General features: G+C 37.1%; 1 protein-coding gene across 1 annotated transcript in view; it reads left to right on the forward strand.

Moving 5' to 3' along the window:
• Positions 1-17849, forward strand: part of siah2l (seven in absentia homolog 2 (Drosophila)-like) — a 33555-nt gene extending 15706 nt beyond the window's left edge. The window contains exon 2 of the mRNA XM_052022256.1: positions 11379-17849. Coding sequence (XP_051878216.1) covers positions 11379-11930 — 552 coding nt within the window. The 3' untranslated portion in view covers positions 11931-17849. The remainder of the gene's footprint in view (positions 1-11378) is intronic.
• Positions 17850-18528: the final 679 nt, after the last annotated feature.

An 18528-nucleotide genomic window follows, 5' to 3' on the forward strand; every position in this document is an offset into this window, starting at 1 on the left:
GGTGGACAAAGGATACTGAGAACAAATAAAGAAGTCACAAGTTATGCCACAGATTAATAAAGCCATTTTGCTTATAAAAGAAAAGGAAGTGGATAGTTTTGATGTATTTATCATTCCAAAGACGTATGGGTAGGTTAATGTGGGTTTAAAATGGGCAGTGTGGACTTGTTAGGCTAGAAGGGCCTGTTACCACACTGTAAATAAAATTTAAAATTAATTTAAATTTTAAAAATTACAACGAGGCTGCGTGGGCAAATGAGGGAGAAAGTAATGCTGATAACTTAGATGGGAAAAAGATTAGCTGTTCGAGCAGAGGACAAAAGCCACCAGAAATAATGGCCAAACAGCCTGTCTCTGTACTGTATGTCCTATGTAAATCTGTCATGAGAGACTGTTGAATTTAAGCAAATTATTGACCAAACTAGGAATTTGGCTGAACACCACCAGGATACAGAAAAGGGAGATAATGGGAGATGCTCAAATTAAGTTTTACTCTACTCTTGCAAAGATGTATTGTGGGTGCACCAAGTCACCTGATTAATGAAGAACTTAAATGTTTTGAAAGAAATACCCAAGTATGATTATGCATAGTTGGGTTGTATTGTAAAGAGTGTAAGTGGAACCATTAAATTCCAGAGATTTACTGATTGGTCAAAACTCTGGCAAATGGATTTTGATATGGACAAATGCAAGGTCATCACTTTGAATCAAAAAATATTTACTTTCTAATTGATGAAAAATTAGACATGGAAAGCCCAAAAGAAATATGCCTTTTGTCCAAAGGCCATTTGGGTTCTTGTTGTCCAAGATGTTTTAATTTCTCTGTTCTTATCATTCTGGGGAAAAATGAGCCTTAGATCATATCTTTTGAAAAGAATCGGATGTGAATCCTTGAAATAATTCTCAGGTTTAATAACCAATCAGATGCATAGACAATGGTGTTTTTAATTCTCAAATTCAGACCAGTGCAGATTTAAAAAAAAATACAATCTAAAATCAAAATAGAGGCGGTAGAGTAGACGGAGTGCATTTTAGGCAAAGTACTCCCAATTCCCACATGGAATAAATAATGCAAGTGACAGCAGAGTAATAAATTTATTTAATGGTCCATACCCTTATGAGTGGCATAAAAGCAAAGCACTAAGCTTCAGTAAAACATTGTGACAGCTAGCTTTTTTCATTCTTCAGCAAGGGTGTAATGTATATGACCTGCAGTTGATACATTAATGCTAAAAGGCTCTTGGAAGATGGCAATGCAAAATTCATAAGATAATGGAATTTTTAATCCATCATAACAGGGAAAGGTGATACTAATGCTCGACATCATTGCGAGACAGTACATCTTCCTCACTGTGGTTTAAAGTAAAATTAACTCTAAAATGCCATTAGTATTGACAGTAGTGGAGGATTTTTCCAATGGAGTTAGCACATGTTATTAACTATTCTGGCATACAGTTTGCAGTACTGCTCCTGGATCACAAAGTGTATTAACAGTCCTTCAAAATAATCTGTGCTGCATCTGAAAAGGAGTTTTCAGGGGTAGGTTTGCAATGTTTTTTGTTTAATCATTGTCACCATTGCAGATTAAACATTAGCAAACCACAGTAAACTTTCCCTCTCGTGACTTCATGATGGACGGAGGGTCATTGGTGAAGCAGCTGAAAATGTGTGGGCCTATGCCATTTTTCTGAAGTGCCCACAGCAGAGGCCCATGGTTGTGATTGAAGAACCACAGCCATCTTCCTTTTGAGCTGGATATGACAAGCTGGTGGAGTTTTCACCCTGACTTTCCCCTTGGCTTTAATTTTGTTCGGTCTTGCAATCAAATGCTGCTCAGAAGTTGAGAGTAGTCATTCTTTTGTACCTGAAATTTAACACTCTTATCCATGTTTGGACAAAGGTGGTAAAAACCATCAAACTGAGATGGAGCATTACTGAGACTCTGAGGGGGATAAACAAGTGGTAATTAAGTGATGAGCATACTTTCTCCTTTTATTTAAATTCTTGTATATTTGGTTTCATTCCTTTTTTGTGCTGAAATTCACCTTGACTGTACTTTGACCTTGGGGTGCACAAATGTTAAACATCAATGGATCTTGTGTGTATGGCATGAATGAAACTTTGCATGGCCCTGTTTGGTTTGAAACACTTGTGTGGGGGAGGTTGAGGAGAGGGGTGGAGTGGAGAACTCCATTTAGTTTTCGTTGGTGTTGAATTGTTAACTGAATCTGTGCAGTTAACAAAATTTAAATCTGTTGTTTCATAGTAATTCCTTCCAAATGCACAACCACCTAGGATGCAAGCTAAATGCCATCAGTTCCGGTGACATCATACATTAGTATTTTCTCCCAAGTCTTGGTGGAATGATAAACAGGGCCTTGCAAATGACATTGAGAGAGAGTAATTGTTTACTGATTATCTAAATTATTTGTACTCTTTTCTCCACTTTTGTTCCATTTGTTTTTGTTCTCTTTTTGTTCCATTATGCCCTCCTTTTACAGTTTCATTTTCCCTGATTCATGTTATGTTCAGAAGATCCCATGAAAATTGGTTATCTTCCAGTTTAAATGCTTTTACCTAATTTACTGATTAAACCCTGTTAAGGTTATCTTCTCATTTATAGTCGTTCCCATGTTTTGTTAAGACATTATCTCTGCACAGTTGTAAATTTTTTTTCATCCAATCTCCATTTATTTAGAGAGGGAATATATTTGTCACTGAGAAGAGTAGGTTCTGCTGATTATTTTTTATTCAAAATTGCACATTGTTGAAGGCTACATTCTACTGTCGTCGTCTTTACAGGTTCATAGAAGCATTAGAGTAGGAACCCATTGAGCCATTTCAGCTTTATGTAGGAACCCTCCAGCTAGTCCCACTCCTTTGCTTTCTTCGTATGGCTTGAATATTTTCGTCCTTTTCAAAAGGACTTGAATTCCACGATTGAATCGGCCTCTACTAGATCACTCCTGGCAATGCATTCCACACCCCAGCCACTCATTGAATGAAGTTTTTCCTTATCACGCTTTTGGTTCTTTTGCCAATTACCATCATTGTGTTCTCTGGTTCTTGATTTTTTTCTACCAATGAGAACAGTTTCCTAAAGTTTAGTGCCCAAGACTGGATAAGTCAATTATAACGCTCCTATACAGCTTTGTAATGACTGTCTTCTTTTGTTCTGTGTGCTTTTTATAAACCTCGAATCCCATATGTACTTTTAATGACTTTCTCAACCAGCCTGCTAATTTCACTAATCAATCCACGTGCCACCACCCCCTCCCCACCAATCTTTGTTCTTTTTGGAATTGTTCACTCTAGTTTATGTAGCTTCTTATTTTTCCTACCAAAACTTAATACTTTTCTGCGTTAAACTTCATCTGCTACATGTCTGCTCTTTCCTCTGGCTATATCTAGAAGTCAATTACTATATTCAGTTCACAACACTTCCAAAAAAATTCACTTGTAAAGTTTGTATATAATTTTTTAATTTGCTCTTCTTGTGAATGCTTATTACCTGCTAAGTGCCTGTGATGCTGCTGCAAGTAAGTTTTTTAATTGTCCTTGTGCATATGACAATAAACTTGACTTTGACTTCAAGTTATGCCATTTGGAAATTGTCTGATACATCCAAATCTGCCATTAACATTTATTCAGTAAATTGGTGATCCTGGTACTGATGCAAAAAGAACCCCCTTGTATACTTCTTATAAAAAGATCTTTCACTTCAAATGTTTTGCCACTTAGCCAATGTTCCATTCATGCTGCTACTGCTTCTTTCATTCCATGAGCTTTAATCTTGATGACAAGCCTAGTATGTGACACTTAATCAGTGTCCCTCAGTATTAGTTCATCAAAAACCTGTATCAAGATGAGCACAATTTAATTTTATCAAATTTTTGTAGACTTACCCGAATCAATCCAAATATGTCCAAGTTACTGCTAACTCTGTACCTAATTATCACTTCTGAAAAGTTACTATTGTGGTTAAACTGACTGGTCTGTAGCTCCTAAGTAAGGTTGTACTATTTGCAGTTATCTGATTATTGGGAAGCACTACTAAATTTTTAGACATTCAGAAGATTATGGGTGGGGCTTTTGCAATTTCCTCCTCCCTTCCCTTAACATATTTGCATTTCATCTTAACCAGGTGACCTATACAATTCAAGTACAGTCGGCCTTTCTAGTACCTCCTCCACATAAACCACATCTTCCTTGGACTTCAGCAGTACCTTGATAAAATACTTGGTACCTTAGCCATGGCCTCTGCCTCTAAAAATAGATTTCAGTTTTGGGTTTTTTATGAACCTTGTCTCTGACAGTTCTTTCACCGCTTACATTTTTTCTGATTCTCTTGCTTTTTTTTTTGATTCTCTCATTTTTGTTTTATTTCCCCCCGCTATATAATCAATGTGACTTTTGTCATTTATCCTCATTTTCTGCTGTATTTTACTCCATTTTGGTCATTCAGGGAGTACTAATTTCCCTACCCTTTTAATCTCTGAAGAATGTATGTTGACTATATCTGAATCATCTCCACATTAGGCCTTCCTTTGTTCTGTTACTGTTTTGCTGCCAATCTTTGTAATTTACCTGGCTCGGATTAGGAGATGCACTGTGGCACATAACACCACAGTGCTGCAGCAGGTAGCATAGCTGCCCCACAGATCCAGCAGCCCAGGTTTGATCCCCTTTACTACGTGGGGTCTTTTTCAGGTGCTCTGGTTTCCTTCCACATCCCAGAACGTACTAGTAGGTAAATTAGCCTCTGAACAATTGCTACTAGTGCAGATGGGTGGGAATCTGAGGAAGTTGATGGGAATATGAGAATGGGTTACAGGGAAATATGGGAGAATAGGATTGATGAATTTGATAAGCTGAATGATTGCTGCTTATGTGGTAAGGAGATGCAAGATTTTTGCCTTTCTCTAATTACATATTTTTACTTTGGAATCATCAATATTTTTGTTTCTGAACATGAAGCTATGATTATTTATCCCCACTGTCACTTGCTCCACTTGGCACACCTCATTCCCCAGGAACAAGCCAAGCAATGTCCTTTCCTTATTGGGCTGGAAACATACTGATCAAAAGAATTCTGAACATGCTTGAAAAATCTCTCCCTCTTCGCACTTTATTGTCCTTCACTGATTATATTAGGATAATAAAAGTTCTTCATTATCACTACTACACAGATTTTACTCGTCTGTAATTTCCTTGCAGATTTGCTCTTCAATATCCTACCTGTTAGTTGGTGACCAACAGAATTTATCCCAGTAGTGTAATGACTTCTCTGTTTCATATCACTAACCAAATAGATTCTGGGCATCTTCCCTCTTTCTGGAAGTGTAATATTTTCCTAAATTAATACTGCCCTGCACTCCCACTTTTCTACCATTCCCTGTCTTTTCTGAACACCTTATGCCCAGATTTATTTAAAATCTAGTCCTTCACTTTTTTTAAGCCAGATCTCCATTATTACAGTTCAATCCCTTGTGGTTAATTGTGCCTGCAGCTCACAAATCTTGTTTAATATTCTTTGTGCAGAATGCTTGCGGCATTTCAGAATGTTGCCATTTTCACATGTATTAATAATTTAATATTTCATCTGTTCTATCTCTTTCAAAGCATTGTTTCTGTTGTAGACATGCACCTACAGGTGTGCACAATTAACAGGTGGAATGTTGTTTTATAGTTCTGGACATTCAAAGTTATGTCTAGCATCAGTCCTTTTTACCAATAACAGTATATCAGTGGCAGTCCACTTGAGTTAGAACCAGTTCACATGTCTGATTAGTCTCTGAGGTTAGGATTCAACAGTGAATTCTCCAGGGTGTTCTAAACATCACATTTAAGATGGGAGGTCTAATTAGATGGTTTTTCTCTTGAAGGATCACATGACTGTCATATTCTACTCTTGATTGGTTGCCTTGCTGCTGCAGATATATTCCAATCCGTAGTTTAATACGGGGAGAGAAAGCAAAAGTATACTATGCTGTTGGGGAAGGAATTGTGAATATTTATTTCAGCGTACTGTTTCTTTACTCGGTCTTTGTAAGTCTTGATACCTCAATGGTTGTGATGTTCTGCTTTGCTCAGTGTTTCAATCTTGTGCTGGATCTTATGCATTTGCAATGTCAGTTCAACAAAACAAGGCGATCACTATCATCCTCAGCACGACATGTGTGTAAAGTGCATCCAGAGCACAGGCATCTGGTAAGTCCTTCTATCAACCAGAAAATCATTCCTTTTTTCTATTCTTTTGCTACATTAGTAAGCTTTACATAGGTGTTGCATGCTTTAGACTACAATATACATTCTTTCCTTTTGCTCTGAAATTTCTTCATTATTAATGGAGTGTCATTAAAGGGTAATGACTAATACATATTAACAAGCTAACCTTTTGTGTGCTTCTGATCCCTTTTGAGGGAGACACTGGATTAATCATTCTTCACTAATGGTCATTAGCAGAGAAGAAAAGTCTTATTGGGAAGCTTTTTTATAAAAAATATACTTGGCTGCTTCATTTTTGTTGTCAGTACTGTTGTTTAAAGTATTTAGTTGAAACAATGGGTGAATTGGACTAAATTAGTTGCCTCATTGAAAAAAGCTGCCATGTAAATTAGAAGTAAACACCATTTTAAAAAAAGCATTGCTTTTCCTCCAGAGACCTATTCATATAGCAGAATCACTTGGGAGTATGTTTCTAAGGAATTTTAATGTAATCCATTACACCAGATAGTAAGCAAACAAGAAAAATAGACGCCGCCTTCCTGAATTGATGTACAAGTGTTGGAACTATTTAACATTGAGGGGACGTTTCATTAAAAATAAGGAGAGTTCAGAAATATGATGTATTAGTATAGTAAGTGTTATTGTATACACTTTTACAATATGGTTTTAAATGAAGTGCACGTTAACTTTTGATTAACATTTAGAATACTGAATGTTTAAAAAATCGAGTGTTTGGCCAGAAGTATTTCTTTTCCCTTTTTTTTTCCAAAGCTTGCTGCTTGCAGTCTATGGACAGACACCCTGCTTTGGAGGAAAAGATCCACTTTCCTTTTCTTGTATAGCTCTTCCAGGCAAAATAGTGTTTGTTGTCTAAATGTTGTGCCATGCCATGACTTGCCTGTCTGCAGTGTGCAGAATTACGAAGCTGCTTTTGGGTAAAGCAGGTTTTTAATAGCAAATAAAACAATGTATCTTAATGGATCATGGGTAAAGTAGTAGAGGTTTGAACTACTGCACCTTTTTTTAAAGACCATCATTGCTACCTTTCTAATAGTCATAGAAATTAACAATCCTTCACTGCAATTTTTATCTAATAAAACATCCTTTATTCAACAACTAATGACTAGAATTATTTCATTTTCTGCATTTTGTCTTCAATTTGGGAAGATATTGAGGCCATTTTGTGAAAATTAAATAAATATTTTGCTGTTCCAGCTATGATTTTATAAGCAGATGATGCTGCATCTGATCTTTAATTGCAATAAAAATTTAAATATTGTTCTGTAACTACCTAGCTCCTTATGCATTTACCCTTGTAATATTTTATTGCACTTTACCCTCAATAGTTTTTAAAGTTCAGTGTAATGGAGCATGTTTCCATTCTTTATAACGTTAGGTTATCTGGCATGTCTGGCTTTCGATTTTTTTTGTTTTCTGGTGGGCTTAAGATGTTGGCACTGGCAATGAAGTTTCTAAAGGTATCACTGATTGTCTTTTGGGGACAAACTTATACAAAGTAAATAATAAGTGGTTCCAAGTTAAACTGCTTTTGGTCCTTTTAAGTAATCTGTATTTGTCACCTTGAATCTTTGGAAATATGACTGTTTCTTGAATGTGAAAACCTGCCCTGGTATCTTCAAATAGATTGCATAAAATGGCAAATGAACTTTACTAGTCAGACTCAAGAATAACTAAAGACCAAACTTGTAAGTTCTTGTGTGTCAATTCCTTTTCAATGAAGATTTAAATTGTTATTGCTTCTTAATTCCACTTGGATCAAGAAATGTAGTGAATTTTAAATGCCTCTGTATTGGCCCATACAAGAACATCATTTTGAATGTTAAAATGGCAGGGATTTAAGATATCTGTAATCTTATCAAGTAATTTTTGCTTTAAATGTACATTTAAACAAAATGTGTTTTAGTTTCCCATTCAAAATGTAGTAGAATATCATTGTCTTAAAATGGCTCAAAGAAAAATGGTTTGCCTTCAAAAATGAGTGGGTTATGGAGTGAGGGGTGGGATGGAGGGCAAATGGTTGCAGATTGGTAGCAGATCAAACTGACTTTTGATCAAAGGAACAGAGTCTGGACAGAGGAGATTTGCTTCTCCAACCCTCAACACCACTACCCTATTTGTTCATTTACTCAGCAGCAGTTAAACCTGAAGTCTGTTGCCTGTAGTCCTAGACATTGACAAGTCGGGGTCAGATAGGATTTTGCCTTCGCTCTTGAACTTCAAAATCAATATGGATTGCCTTGGTGTGGCGGGGGGGGGGGGGGGGGGAGGTGGCTGTCAGGAGCAGTGCCTGATCCAGTATATATGGGGCTAAGTCTGGCCTATGGAAGGTATTACATGCAAAAGTTTTTGACCTCAACTAAAATGCAATCTTTCAACCTTAATGCATGCTTAATTTGAAATTGCTTTATTGCTGATTATTTGACAGCCTAATTATTTTGTTTTGTGTGTAAACTTCTTCTTCTTGGATAGTATTTACAGTCTTTTTCCTAGTAGATTCTTAGCAGCATTATTAAATAGTATGTTGCCAAGTAACTGGTTTAATGTACTCTTGCTATCTTGCAGGGTTGATGCTTATTCCCTACTCTGTAACTAATTTCTAAGATACCTAATTAATGCCATATACACAGCCAGTGCAGGGAGCAGTGCTCACAACCTTAACATCCATTATTGCTACTTAGAATTTACAATAATGACAGTTGATCTGCCATAAACTAGGATACCCTTGCAGAGGTTTTCCATTCTAAATTCTGTGATGCTGAGAGGATATAAAATGAGTTTCAGTTGATTCTTTCTGTGGGGGTATAATTCAGTGCATTAAATAATTAATTATTTGGCTCATTAGGGGTTTAAGATTAGGATAGCACTGTCATCTTAAAAGAGATGACTCTTTTGTGTAGTTACTTGCTGGTATTTTGAAACTGGAAGTTGAGTATTGTAGCTATAGTGTATGGAGGATGCTTGGAAGAACAAGCACTGTACCAAATGGGCAATTATGTTTTTACTGCTTCCTTCATTATTTCCTTCCAAGATCTTTGAGTGAGATATTTGGTATGATGGTGGACTCTATTCTTTGCTGTTTCCATTTATCTTGTGCTCCTTGTTGGAAAAAGGTTACAGATAGTTGTCAGGGTCTTGGGAATAAATTAAATTTCTAATGAACCTATATCTGGGAATTGAAATTTGGGTCAAGACTCTGCATCAGGACTTGGGGGGGGGGGGGAGGTGGGGGGGAGTGTAGCTGGTTTAAAGAGTGGGGGGGAGGGGTAGGACAGGGAGCAGTGGGTGATAGTGGACTGAGGAATGATAGGACTGGTGGAGTTGGGAGATGAACAGGTGGGTGATGGATGGAAGCAGATGATGGGGGGGGGGGGGGGGGGGTGTGGTATATGAAGCCAGGTTGGTTGTGTAGGGAGGGAGGGTGGAGAGGAGAGTGAAAGTGGAGACAGCTGCTGAAGGATGATGAGTGGGGATACAAATGCTACAAATACTGGAATCTGATCAGTAAGGAAGGTGATAATGAGAACCATCAAAAGGAGCGAAGATACAGCTGAAAGCAGATGGGAGAAGGGATGTGGTGGATCAAGTGTGTGGGTAGTAGGTGGGTGGAACCAAGGGAAGGGGGGGCATGTGATGGCAGTAAGGGTTACCTGAAATTGGAGAATTCAAAGTTCATGCCATGGGGTTGTTGTCTACCCAGGCAGAATGAGGTGTCGTTACTCTAGTTTGTGTTTGGCCTTGCCCTGTCAGTGGAAAAGGCTAAGGACAGACTGGTTGATATGGGAATGGGAAGGAGAGTTGAAATAGCATGCATCCAGGAGCTTGGTTTGACCATGCTAGACAGAGTGCAGGTGCTCTGCAAACTAGTCGCCTAGTCTACACTTGGTCTCACTCATGTGAAGAAGGTCACACCGTGAGCACCATGTGATCGAGGTTGGAGGAGGAGCACATGCATCTTTGCCACACCTGGAAAGGGCTGCTTTCACCTCTGGATGGTGGTGAGGGACGAGGTGTAGGAACGAGTGTTTCACCTACTGTGGTTGCAAGGAAAAATGGGGGGTGGGGGCGCAGTTGTTGGGTGGGTAGGTAAGGATAAGCGGACCAGGGAGTCGTTGAAAGAGTGGTCCCTGCAGAAGATGGAAAGGGGTGGGGAATAGGAGATGTGATTGGTGGGATCCCATTGCAGCTGGCAGAAATGACTAAGGAAGAAGTATTGGATGTGGAGGCTAATATTGTGAAAGTTAAGATCTAAGGGAACTCTCGTTCATTAAGGTTCTTTACTTTGGGTCACACTTAGTGTTTACCTTCTCATGGGTGTGGTATTATTTCCACTGGGGTTAAATCTCAATAGTCCAGAAACAAATTGTAATGTTTCCACAAATCTGAGTTTGGCTTTGGGTTGCATTACAATTTGTGCATTATAGCTTTGTAGAAATTAGTTTTGAAAACATTGCATTTTCCAATGTTGTACTAACTTGGTTTTCATTTGTATGCGAATATTAAACAAACTTGTAGAACAAGCAGATAGAGATTATTATGTTATTAATTGTGATTTCACATTTTTGTCTTTTTTAAATAGTACAACTTCTGTTCACAAATTAACTCTTGGTGGCCAATGGTTTGCCTATAAAATATGGGAGTTCATTTTTGCTTGCTTTTGTCCTTTGTTTTTCCTGCTCTCTGTTGCTGTTACAATTAAGATCTGACACATTGAGCCCCTGAGTATATTTAATGTCTTGGATAGCTGAGTATGCCAGGAATGATGAGGAATTTTGAGTGCCATCCACCTTTTAGATGTCAAACTCTTCGAATTTCATTTTGACACTGGGTTGATGTGGATGGTGTGCCTTGAGTTGCGTAACTTTTAATTTTTGTTCTACATCTTAACTGGCTACTTTTTTTTAAATTGTGTTTGTTTATTTTAAGCAGAACTTAATTTACATACTGAAATTTATACTGATCTTGCTGTTTCATTTCTTGGAAATGCATCTTTAAAATGTATGTATTGAATTAATTTTACTAATTGAGAATTTTTTTCCTTTCTTCCATCTTCCTGCTACCAAACACCAATGCCTTCTCTCCACCTACCCACCTACCTACCTACCCCCCCACCCCAAAAATGCCTAATGTAGTACGCCTCGGCTGGATGTCTCTTGTCCTTGCATCATACAGAAAAGCCAGAACATGAAGAGGTGTGTGAATTTCGCCCATACATGTGCCCATGCCCTGGAGCCTCCTGCAAGTGGCAAGGATCATTGGAGGCAGTCATGCCTCATCTCATGCATGCACATAAAAGCATTACAACGCTTCAAGGAGAGGACATTGTGTTTTTGGCAACTGACATCAACCTTCCTGGTGCTGTGGATTGGGTTATGATGCAATCCTGCTTTGGCCACCACTTCATGCTGGTGTTAGAGAAACAAGAGAAGTATGAAGGCCACCAACAATTTTTTGCTATTGTCCTTTTGATAGGCACGCGTAAGCAAGCAGAAAACTTTGCCTACAGACTGGAATTGAATGGAAACCGTAGACGCCTCACATGGGAGGCCACTCCAAGGTCTATCCATGATGGAGTTGCAGCAGCAATCATGAATAGTGATTGTTTAGTTTTTGATACTTCCATTGCTCATCTTTTTGCAGATCATGGGAACCTGGGTATTAATGTTACTATCTCAATGTGCTGAATTGCATTGTTATAATACAGCTGTTTACATGTAACCAATAGAATGTTTTTTTTTGATTCGAAGGATGCAGTAGGCAAAAGAATGCAGTTCTATATACTTCTAAGCACCTTGCTTGTGTAATTGGTGCTAGCCCATGTGACTGCTCCATGCGTGCATGTTGTGGAATGTAATGCTCAGCACGTGGTTCAAGGCCTGACTAAAAGAAGATGGAAACAAAATCAAGTTGATGCAGCTGTTTTATAAATGGTCCTTTTAAAAACAGACATCTCTTCCTGCTTTGTGTTTCTTTAAATTTACTTGAGGCAAGTTATTCAAGATGTATTTATATTACGGGTCCAGTGTATAGAACTACATTATATGCCACATCAGTACTTAAATGCAAAGCCAGTAGACGCTTGTGCCTATCTTAAATATGCTTCAGGACAACAGTATCTGAATAGATATTTATGAAGATCAGTAATGTTGAATTGTCATGGAATGAGTTTATTCTGTGTTCATTGACATGGCAAATGGATTTTGTTGCAATTTTCTTTTGGGTGAAAGGCAGGAACAAAACTGCAAAGAGCAGCAATGAGGATTCCTTTTACACTTAAAGCAGTCATTGATAAATCAAGCTTCAGCATTGTCCACTGCAGTTTTCTTTTAAAACCAAACCTTTTAGTTGCTGTTGTATTCAGTTTCTTGTATCAGATTAGGTTCTATTCAAATTATTTTTTATTAAATTGTCTAGTCAAATGTGTAAACGGTGACTGCAGTTTCACATTTTGAATAACATGTTCATTATTTGCAGCTTAAGTGGAAGTTGGTGTAGCCCATAACGTGTATGTGGGCATATTGCCCAGCTTCATGGCTGAATTACATAGTCACATTTGCATCACTGATTAAATCATATTTTAATTTTAAAAAAGATTGAAATGCTAGAAAAATTGTGTAGAGCCAGCCAGTATTTATTAATGAATAAGAGCTGTTAGCTATAAGTTTTCTGACTTCTAAATGATATTGAGTAAAACATGGTTTGAATTGAAATTCTAAGTTTTGAATTTAACCAACATGCTAGTAAAACACTAAAGAACCAAGGAAAAGTTCTTGGAAATGTGCTTGATTTATCTACTTTAGTCAATTTAATTTTGTAAATGTTTAAAAAGGTGGTGGTAAATTAAATAATCTGTGATCTCTTCCTCTTGCCTCTTTTCATTTCCCCCACCACCCCCCCCCCCCCCCCCAAACTCCACCCACCACCTCAGAGGGAGGGAGAAACCATTTAATGCTGCACATCCAGTGGGTTAATGTAACCCTTTGAGACTTTAACTCTGGTATACATGACCTTGCCTTGTTTTATCAGCTCTCACAACCTTGTTCTTTAACTTTCAACTCTTCCCTCACATTTTTGTCTCATGGTTTATTACAAGAAAATGCACCAAGCCTGTTTTGATTTAGTTACTACTTTCTCCATAAGAATCGTATCTTGTCACTTTGATTTAAAACAAAAAATGACACACTCTAAAATTTGAGTCAATGTCCTTAAATTGTTTTACTTTTTATCGTGATGATATGGAGTCTGGGGATTACATTCAGGTTATTTCCCAGCTTTGTAAAGGACAATTGGAACTAATAATAAGTCTGTTAACTCGAATGAAAGGGAATTTAGATCATTCCTTGTCTACTGTCAGCTGGAAAACATTTTTTGTAGCATGTTCCAATACTACCTGTCACAATTGGTTTTGAACAATTGGATCTTTCTAATTTTGGATTTGTTTCAGATCCAAATCCCTGACATGAAGTATATAACTAAAGATAAAATGTCATTTTAAAATATGAAATATAAGGCACATTAGTCTAAACAGGTGGTATGAAACTCTTGCAGCTTCTTTGTATTAGGCACTGAGACTTTGTCATCTTATGATGTGTGCTAGCTTGAAATGTTGTTATAATTATCTTTTGAGACCACTTGAAGTTCCAAACAATCTTTAAGTACTGTTTCCCTCCATCTCTGGGTCATTTTACACGCACAAACATGTAACCTTGAAGGTAATCCAAATTAAATGCACACCAACAAAATCTAAAACTGTGTAGCTTTGCAACATCTGTGATTCATTTAGTATCAGTATGTGCAATGCTTTGGCAGCTTATCGTTGTGAAGGCAAGAAGTTTATATATTAAAGTGCATAGTTAAAGATGGGTTGAACAGACTGAGATAATGCTGTGGCAAAGAAGGTGAAGTCACTTGATAACAAGGTTTTTAATGGGTGCAAGATCTTTCCATTAGCACATGATCTGGCAAAGACCAGTCTATATAGTATTTGCAACTAGGGCTAATTTAAGAAGGTTGATGTTGTAAGAAATCTTGGGCTGTAACCAGCAATAATTCATATGTTCTTATATTTCTTAAATGCACCTGCTAAACTACACCCTACATAGTGGAGATATTTTGCACATAATGTGGGAGAAATTTTAAAAATAGGATACTTGCTTGTTTCATCCTCTGTGCATAGTGTGATAGTTCCCCTCTGTTTCTCCACCCTCCACCCCCGTCCCTCCAAAACCCTTCAACCTAATGTTTTGCTTTCAGGGTAGATTTCTCTGCAGTTTTGCAAAATGTTATTGTAAGAGGGAGAGTTGTGTTTCTAATAGATATTCTCCAAAGTTTTCAATAAACTGCTTTTATTCAACTTTTTTAATTTCAAGTTTTTTAAGGCTATTTCAAATTCAGTTAAAAATGATAATGTAATTTATCTGCTCTGTTAATTACTTTTGCAGTCCAAACAGAAGTATCTTGTTCTCCGTGTTTTAAACTTCAGATATGATGTTCTTCGTTTCAACAGACAAGATTTCAATTTGCCATTTGCCTGAGAAGGCAGTCTTGTAATGGAGCAAAGTGTATTTTCAGGCTATAAAGCCTTTCATACAGGACATTTTTCCCCTCCCCTGCATGTCTCTTGCTTCCCCTCCCCCACCCCCACACCTTTCCCTTTGCACCTGATCAGCTCCTCCCCCATTATCAATTCTATGGTTTAGCTTGACTCAATATTTGAAATGCACCATTATTTAAAGAATGGTGTTCTAAACTTAAATCTAACCATATATCCTTCTAGGCACTGATCATGAAGAATCCAGCTGAGATATGAGTGAATCAATTATACAATTTCCTCACTAAAGCAGACTATGAAAGCTACCCAATAGTAAATATTGGTTAGACTATGAAAGCAGTTGGTAAATCAGTACTTGGGCTTGATGTAATAACACTTTGAGACTTCTGGGTGATCTGCAGAATTTGGGCAATTTTAATGAATTAAAGATGAACCTAAACAGAGTGAAATCATAGAAATCAGTGTTTAGTCCAGTCATGATTTATTCAACAGCAGTACATCTAGTCAAATAAAAACTCAACAGGATGACTGTTGCTTTGAATTTTGTCAAACATGGTAGTTTATACTGTATGTTTTTTAATAAAAATTACTTTTGGTAATTATGCTAATGTGCATTTTTGAATTCAAATTTGGATACTGTGGATTTCCTGTTGAGCAGGTGTTAACATTTGTATTGTACAAAGTTTTTTTGTTTTATATTTGTTTCTATTGCTGTTTTTCCTTTGTGTATATTTTTGTTGTACTAAAAGAACAATTAGTTCTGTTTAAAATAAACTTGTTTAATCTTTATCAAGAATGGCTGTTAAAGTACAGTAAGACTTTTAGTTTTGAAGTGACCACTCTTTTTAATCAGGAATACTGTTCTGTACTAGTATAAACCTATTTTATTTGCTCTGTATCCAAATTGCAATGAAGTAATTAAAACAATTTAAATGGATATTATCCATGAATAGTTTTTATTCATAGTAATTAAAATTTTCCCAGATTTCTTACTAAAGAGATTCACTATTCCTGTTTGTGGTGATATGGTTTGTGGAACTGAGCTCTGGTTTGTTCAAGGAGTAGCTGAGCCATAAAGCCAAAATAAATCCAGGTGGGATCCGCCATCTTAATCTTGCTGAGATGTTAGTTGTAGGGCAGTACTGTTGATTTCAATGTACCTGAACAAAAAAAACAGTTGCCTGGGTTCTTGTACCAATTTACTGCATTTCTTAATAGAAGACGAGATCGGTCATCCAGTGATAGTGAAGTAAACCTGACTAGTTGTTTTTGATATCTGAACATTAAATTCTCTGAACAGTCATCTACTCAGCAATCTGTTTTGCTGGGATAGGTGAGTCCACTACAGAATTTCTGGCAAAGGGATTTTAAGAACTAAGGCTAACAGTACCTTTTTATAAAAGATAGGATAAATACTGCAGAACCTGGTTATTTTGAAACAGAAATTGACAGTTCTTGTATAATTTTGCTGTTCAGAGAAAAATTATGTATTTTAAACTTGTGTATGAATCTATAAGAACCCAGGCAGTTTTTCTCCCCTCCTTAGTTCAACAAATTCAGCAGGTTTGGTAGCAAATGCAAGGAAAGATCTTCTGTTTAAGAGTTATCCCTATAATGTCTGCCTGGTCTTTTACACATGCTATTCAGGATTGCCAACCTCTGGGTTGGTGAGTCTCTCAAAATTCAAGATTGAAGTTGAAAACCTGGGAGAAGTGTGTACGCTTCATGCATGTCTTGCGCATGAGCTATGACACTGACGTTGAAACCATTCCTGCTTCCTGACCCTTTGTACCTCAACCTATTTTTTGAGGTTCTTCCTGCAGTTATTTTGGCCTTCCAGCCACTTACTAATTTTTCCTTGTCACTGCTGCTTCAGCAAAAGTGTAGCAAAACAGCATAGAACCACCAGATGTGAGAGGTTTGGTTCTTCATTATCCTTGATCATTTTAAACACCCTGTGATCAAATGTTTGCAAGTATGTCCATCCAGCATTCAGCTGAATATTTAACTTAGCTTTTGATATAGCCAGGAGTTTCTATTTTTGTGGTTGTTTTTTTTTTGAAACCTTTGATTTAACGTCCCATTCACAAGCCAGAGGTAAATGTTTTCTTTAAATGAGGAAGAATCTTTGACAGAGTAGGACCCCTTCAATATTCATTTTGATTTTATTGTGTGTTGAGGGTTGAACAAAACTGATTCATTCAAAGACTATCTTTAAATCAAAGTTGACATGTGGCATTTAATTTAGGAGCACCTACTCTCAAATGATGAATTCACAAAGCTCCAGGTTTTGGAACTCTAATGCAATAGAGTACATGAGTAAGAGCACTGTTGCCTCGCTTGGAGATATCCCTTTGCTGCCTTGTGCACAGTATTGCAACCAACATCACAAATAGATTTATGAGCTATTCATGTCATGGGATATCATAGCTTCCAATATAAATCACTGCACTTCTCAATATTGGGGGAAATGAAAATATGATTAACTGCCTTTATTTAGCATGGATTCTGAAAAGACTTGTAAGACTTGGTAATTACACTGCAGAACGCAGATTGCCTATCAAATGGTCATTTAACTGTTGTGCAAAACTGATTTTTTGCCTTTTTTTTAATATAAACTAAGGATTCCCTGGTATCAGAACACAAGGGTATTTGAAAGATGGCAGAGGAGGACCTTATGGGTGTCTAATTCTTCATTAAATGATTGATCAGAGAATAGCATCATCAACTATTTTTTTTCACCTTCAGTACTGTTTCAGCATTGTATAATCAGTTCTCCTAATGGATGAATTTGATAATAGACGTATGAAAAGCCAGACAAAAATTCTGAACTTGAGCTAAAAGTTGATGTGTTATGTAGTTCATGCTGTTTGAAAATTTCATTGGTGTTTAGCAAAAGCTGCAAGTTAATTGCATGCTAAAGTTCTACATCATATAACTTATCTTTGCGAAAATGCAAACCATTTTGCCATTTTTGTTTTGCTTTTGTAAGGATTTATAGAAACTTGCTGAAGTAATGTGATGTTTAGTCATTAAAATCTTGGATAAAAAATGTTCCTGTTGCATTCTTTATAAGATTTCTCTTTTTAACTCTGAATTGCAAGTTAAACATTTGTGGTATAATTCTACTATAGAAGGTAGTAATGGTACATAGAATTTGCAGCACAGAAGCATGCACATGGCAGTACTTATCTCCCAGCACCAAAACTTATTCCTCTCCTGCTATTCACATTGATTGTAACAGTTCCATTTTTTAATAACTATCTTGGATAAAGAAGTGCTTTCTGCTTTCTGAGTTGTCTGTTAGACTTGTTTGTGACTCATAGTTTGGACCTCCAGTTTAGGCCTCTTTTCCCCATGTATCAGCATGGAACCAGGTCCTTCAAATCAACACAACTATGCCAACCATAAAGAACCCATCCATGCTAATTCTCTTGCATTTCCATAAGCTTCATTGATTCTCCTGGAAAATTACAGTCAAAAATTAGCCTACCCACCAGCATGCATTTGGCATGTGAGAGGCAATGCATCTGGTCACAGGAAATGCAAACATCATCACTCAGTCAGGGCTAATTCTGGGTCTTGAGCTTTGAAGCAATAGCACTACCTATTACACTACCATACACTAAGCAAATGTTCTTCTAAGGAGAGCAAGATTTTTCATTAGAAGCTAAAACTGGTAAGAATAAACAATGAGCCATGTATAGGCATAGCAAGCAAAATAAAGGTTT

Source organism: Pristis pectinata, chromosome 8 (assembly GCF_009764475.1).
Source record: "Pristis pectinata isolate sPriPec2 chromosome 8, sPriPec2.1.pri, whole genome shotgun sequence".
Classification (NCBI taxonomy): Eukaryota; Metazoa; Chordata; class Chondrichthyes; order Rhinopristiformes; family Pristidae; genus Pristis; species Pristis pectinata.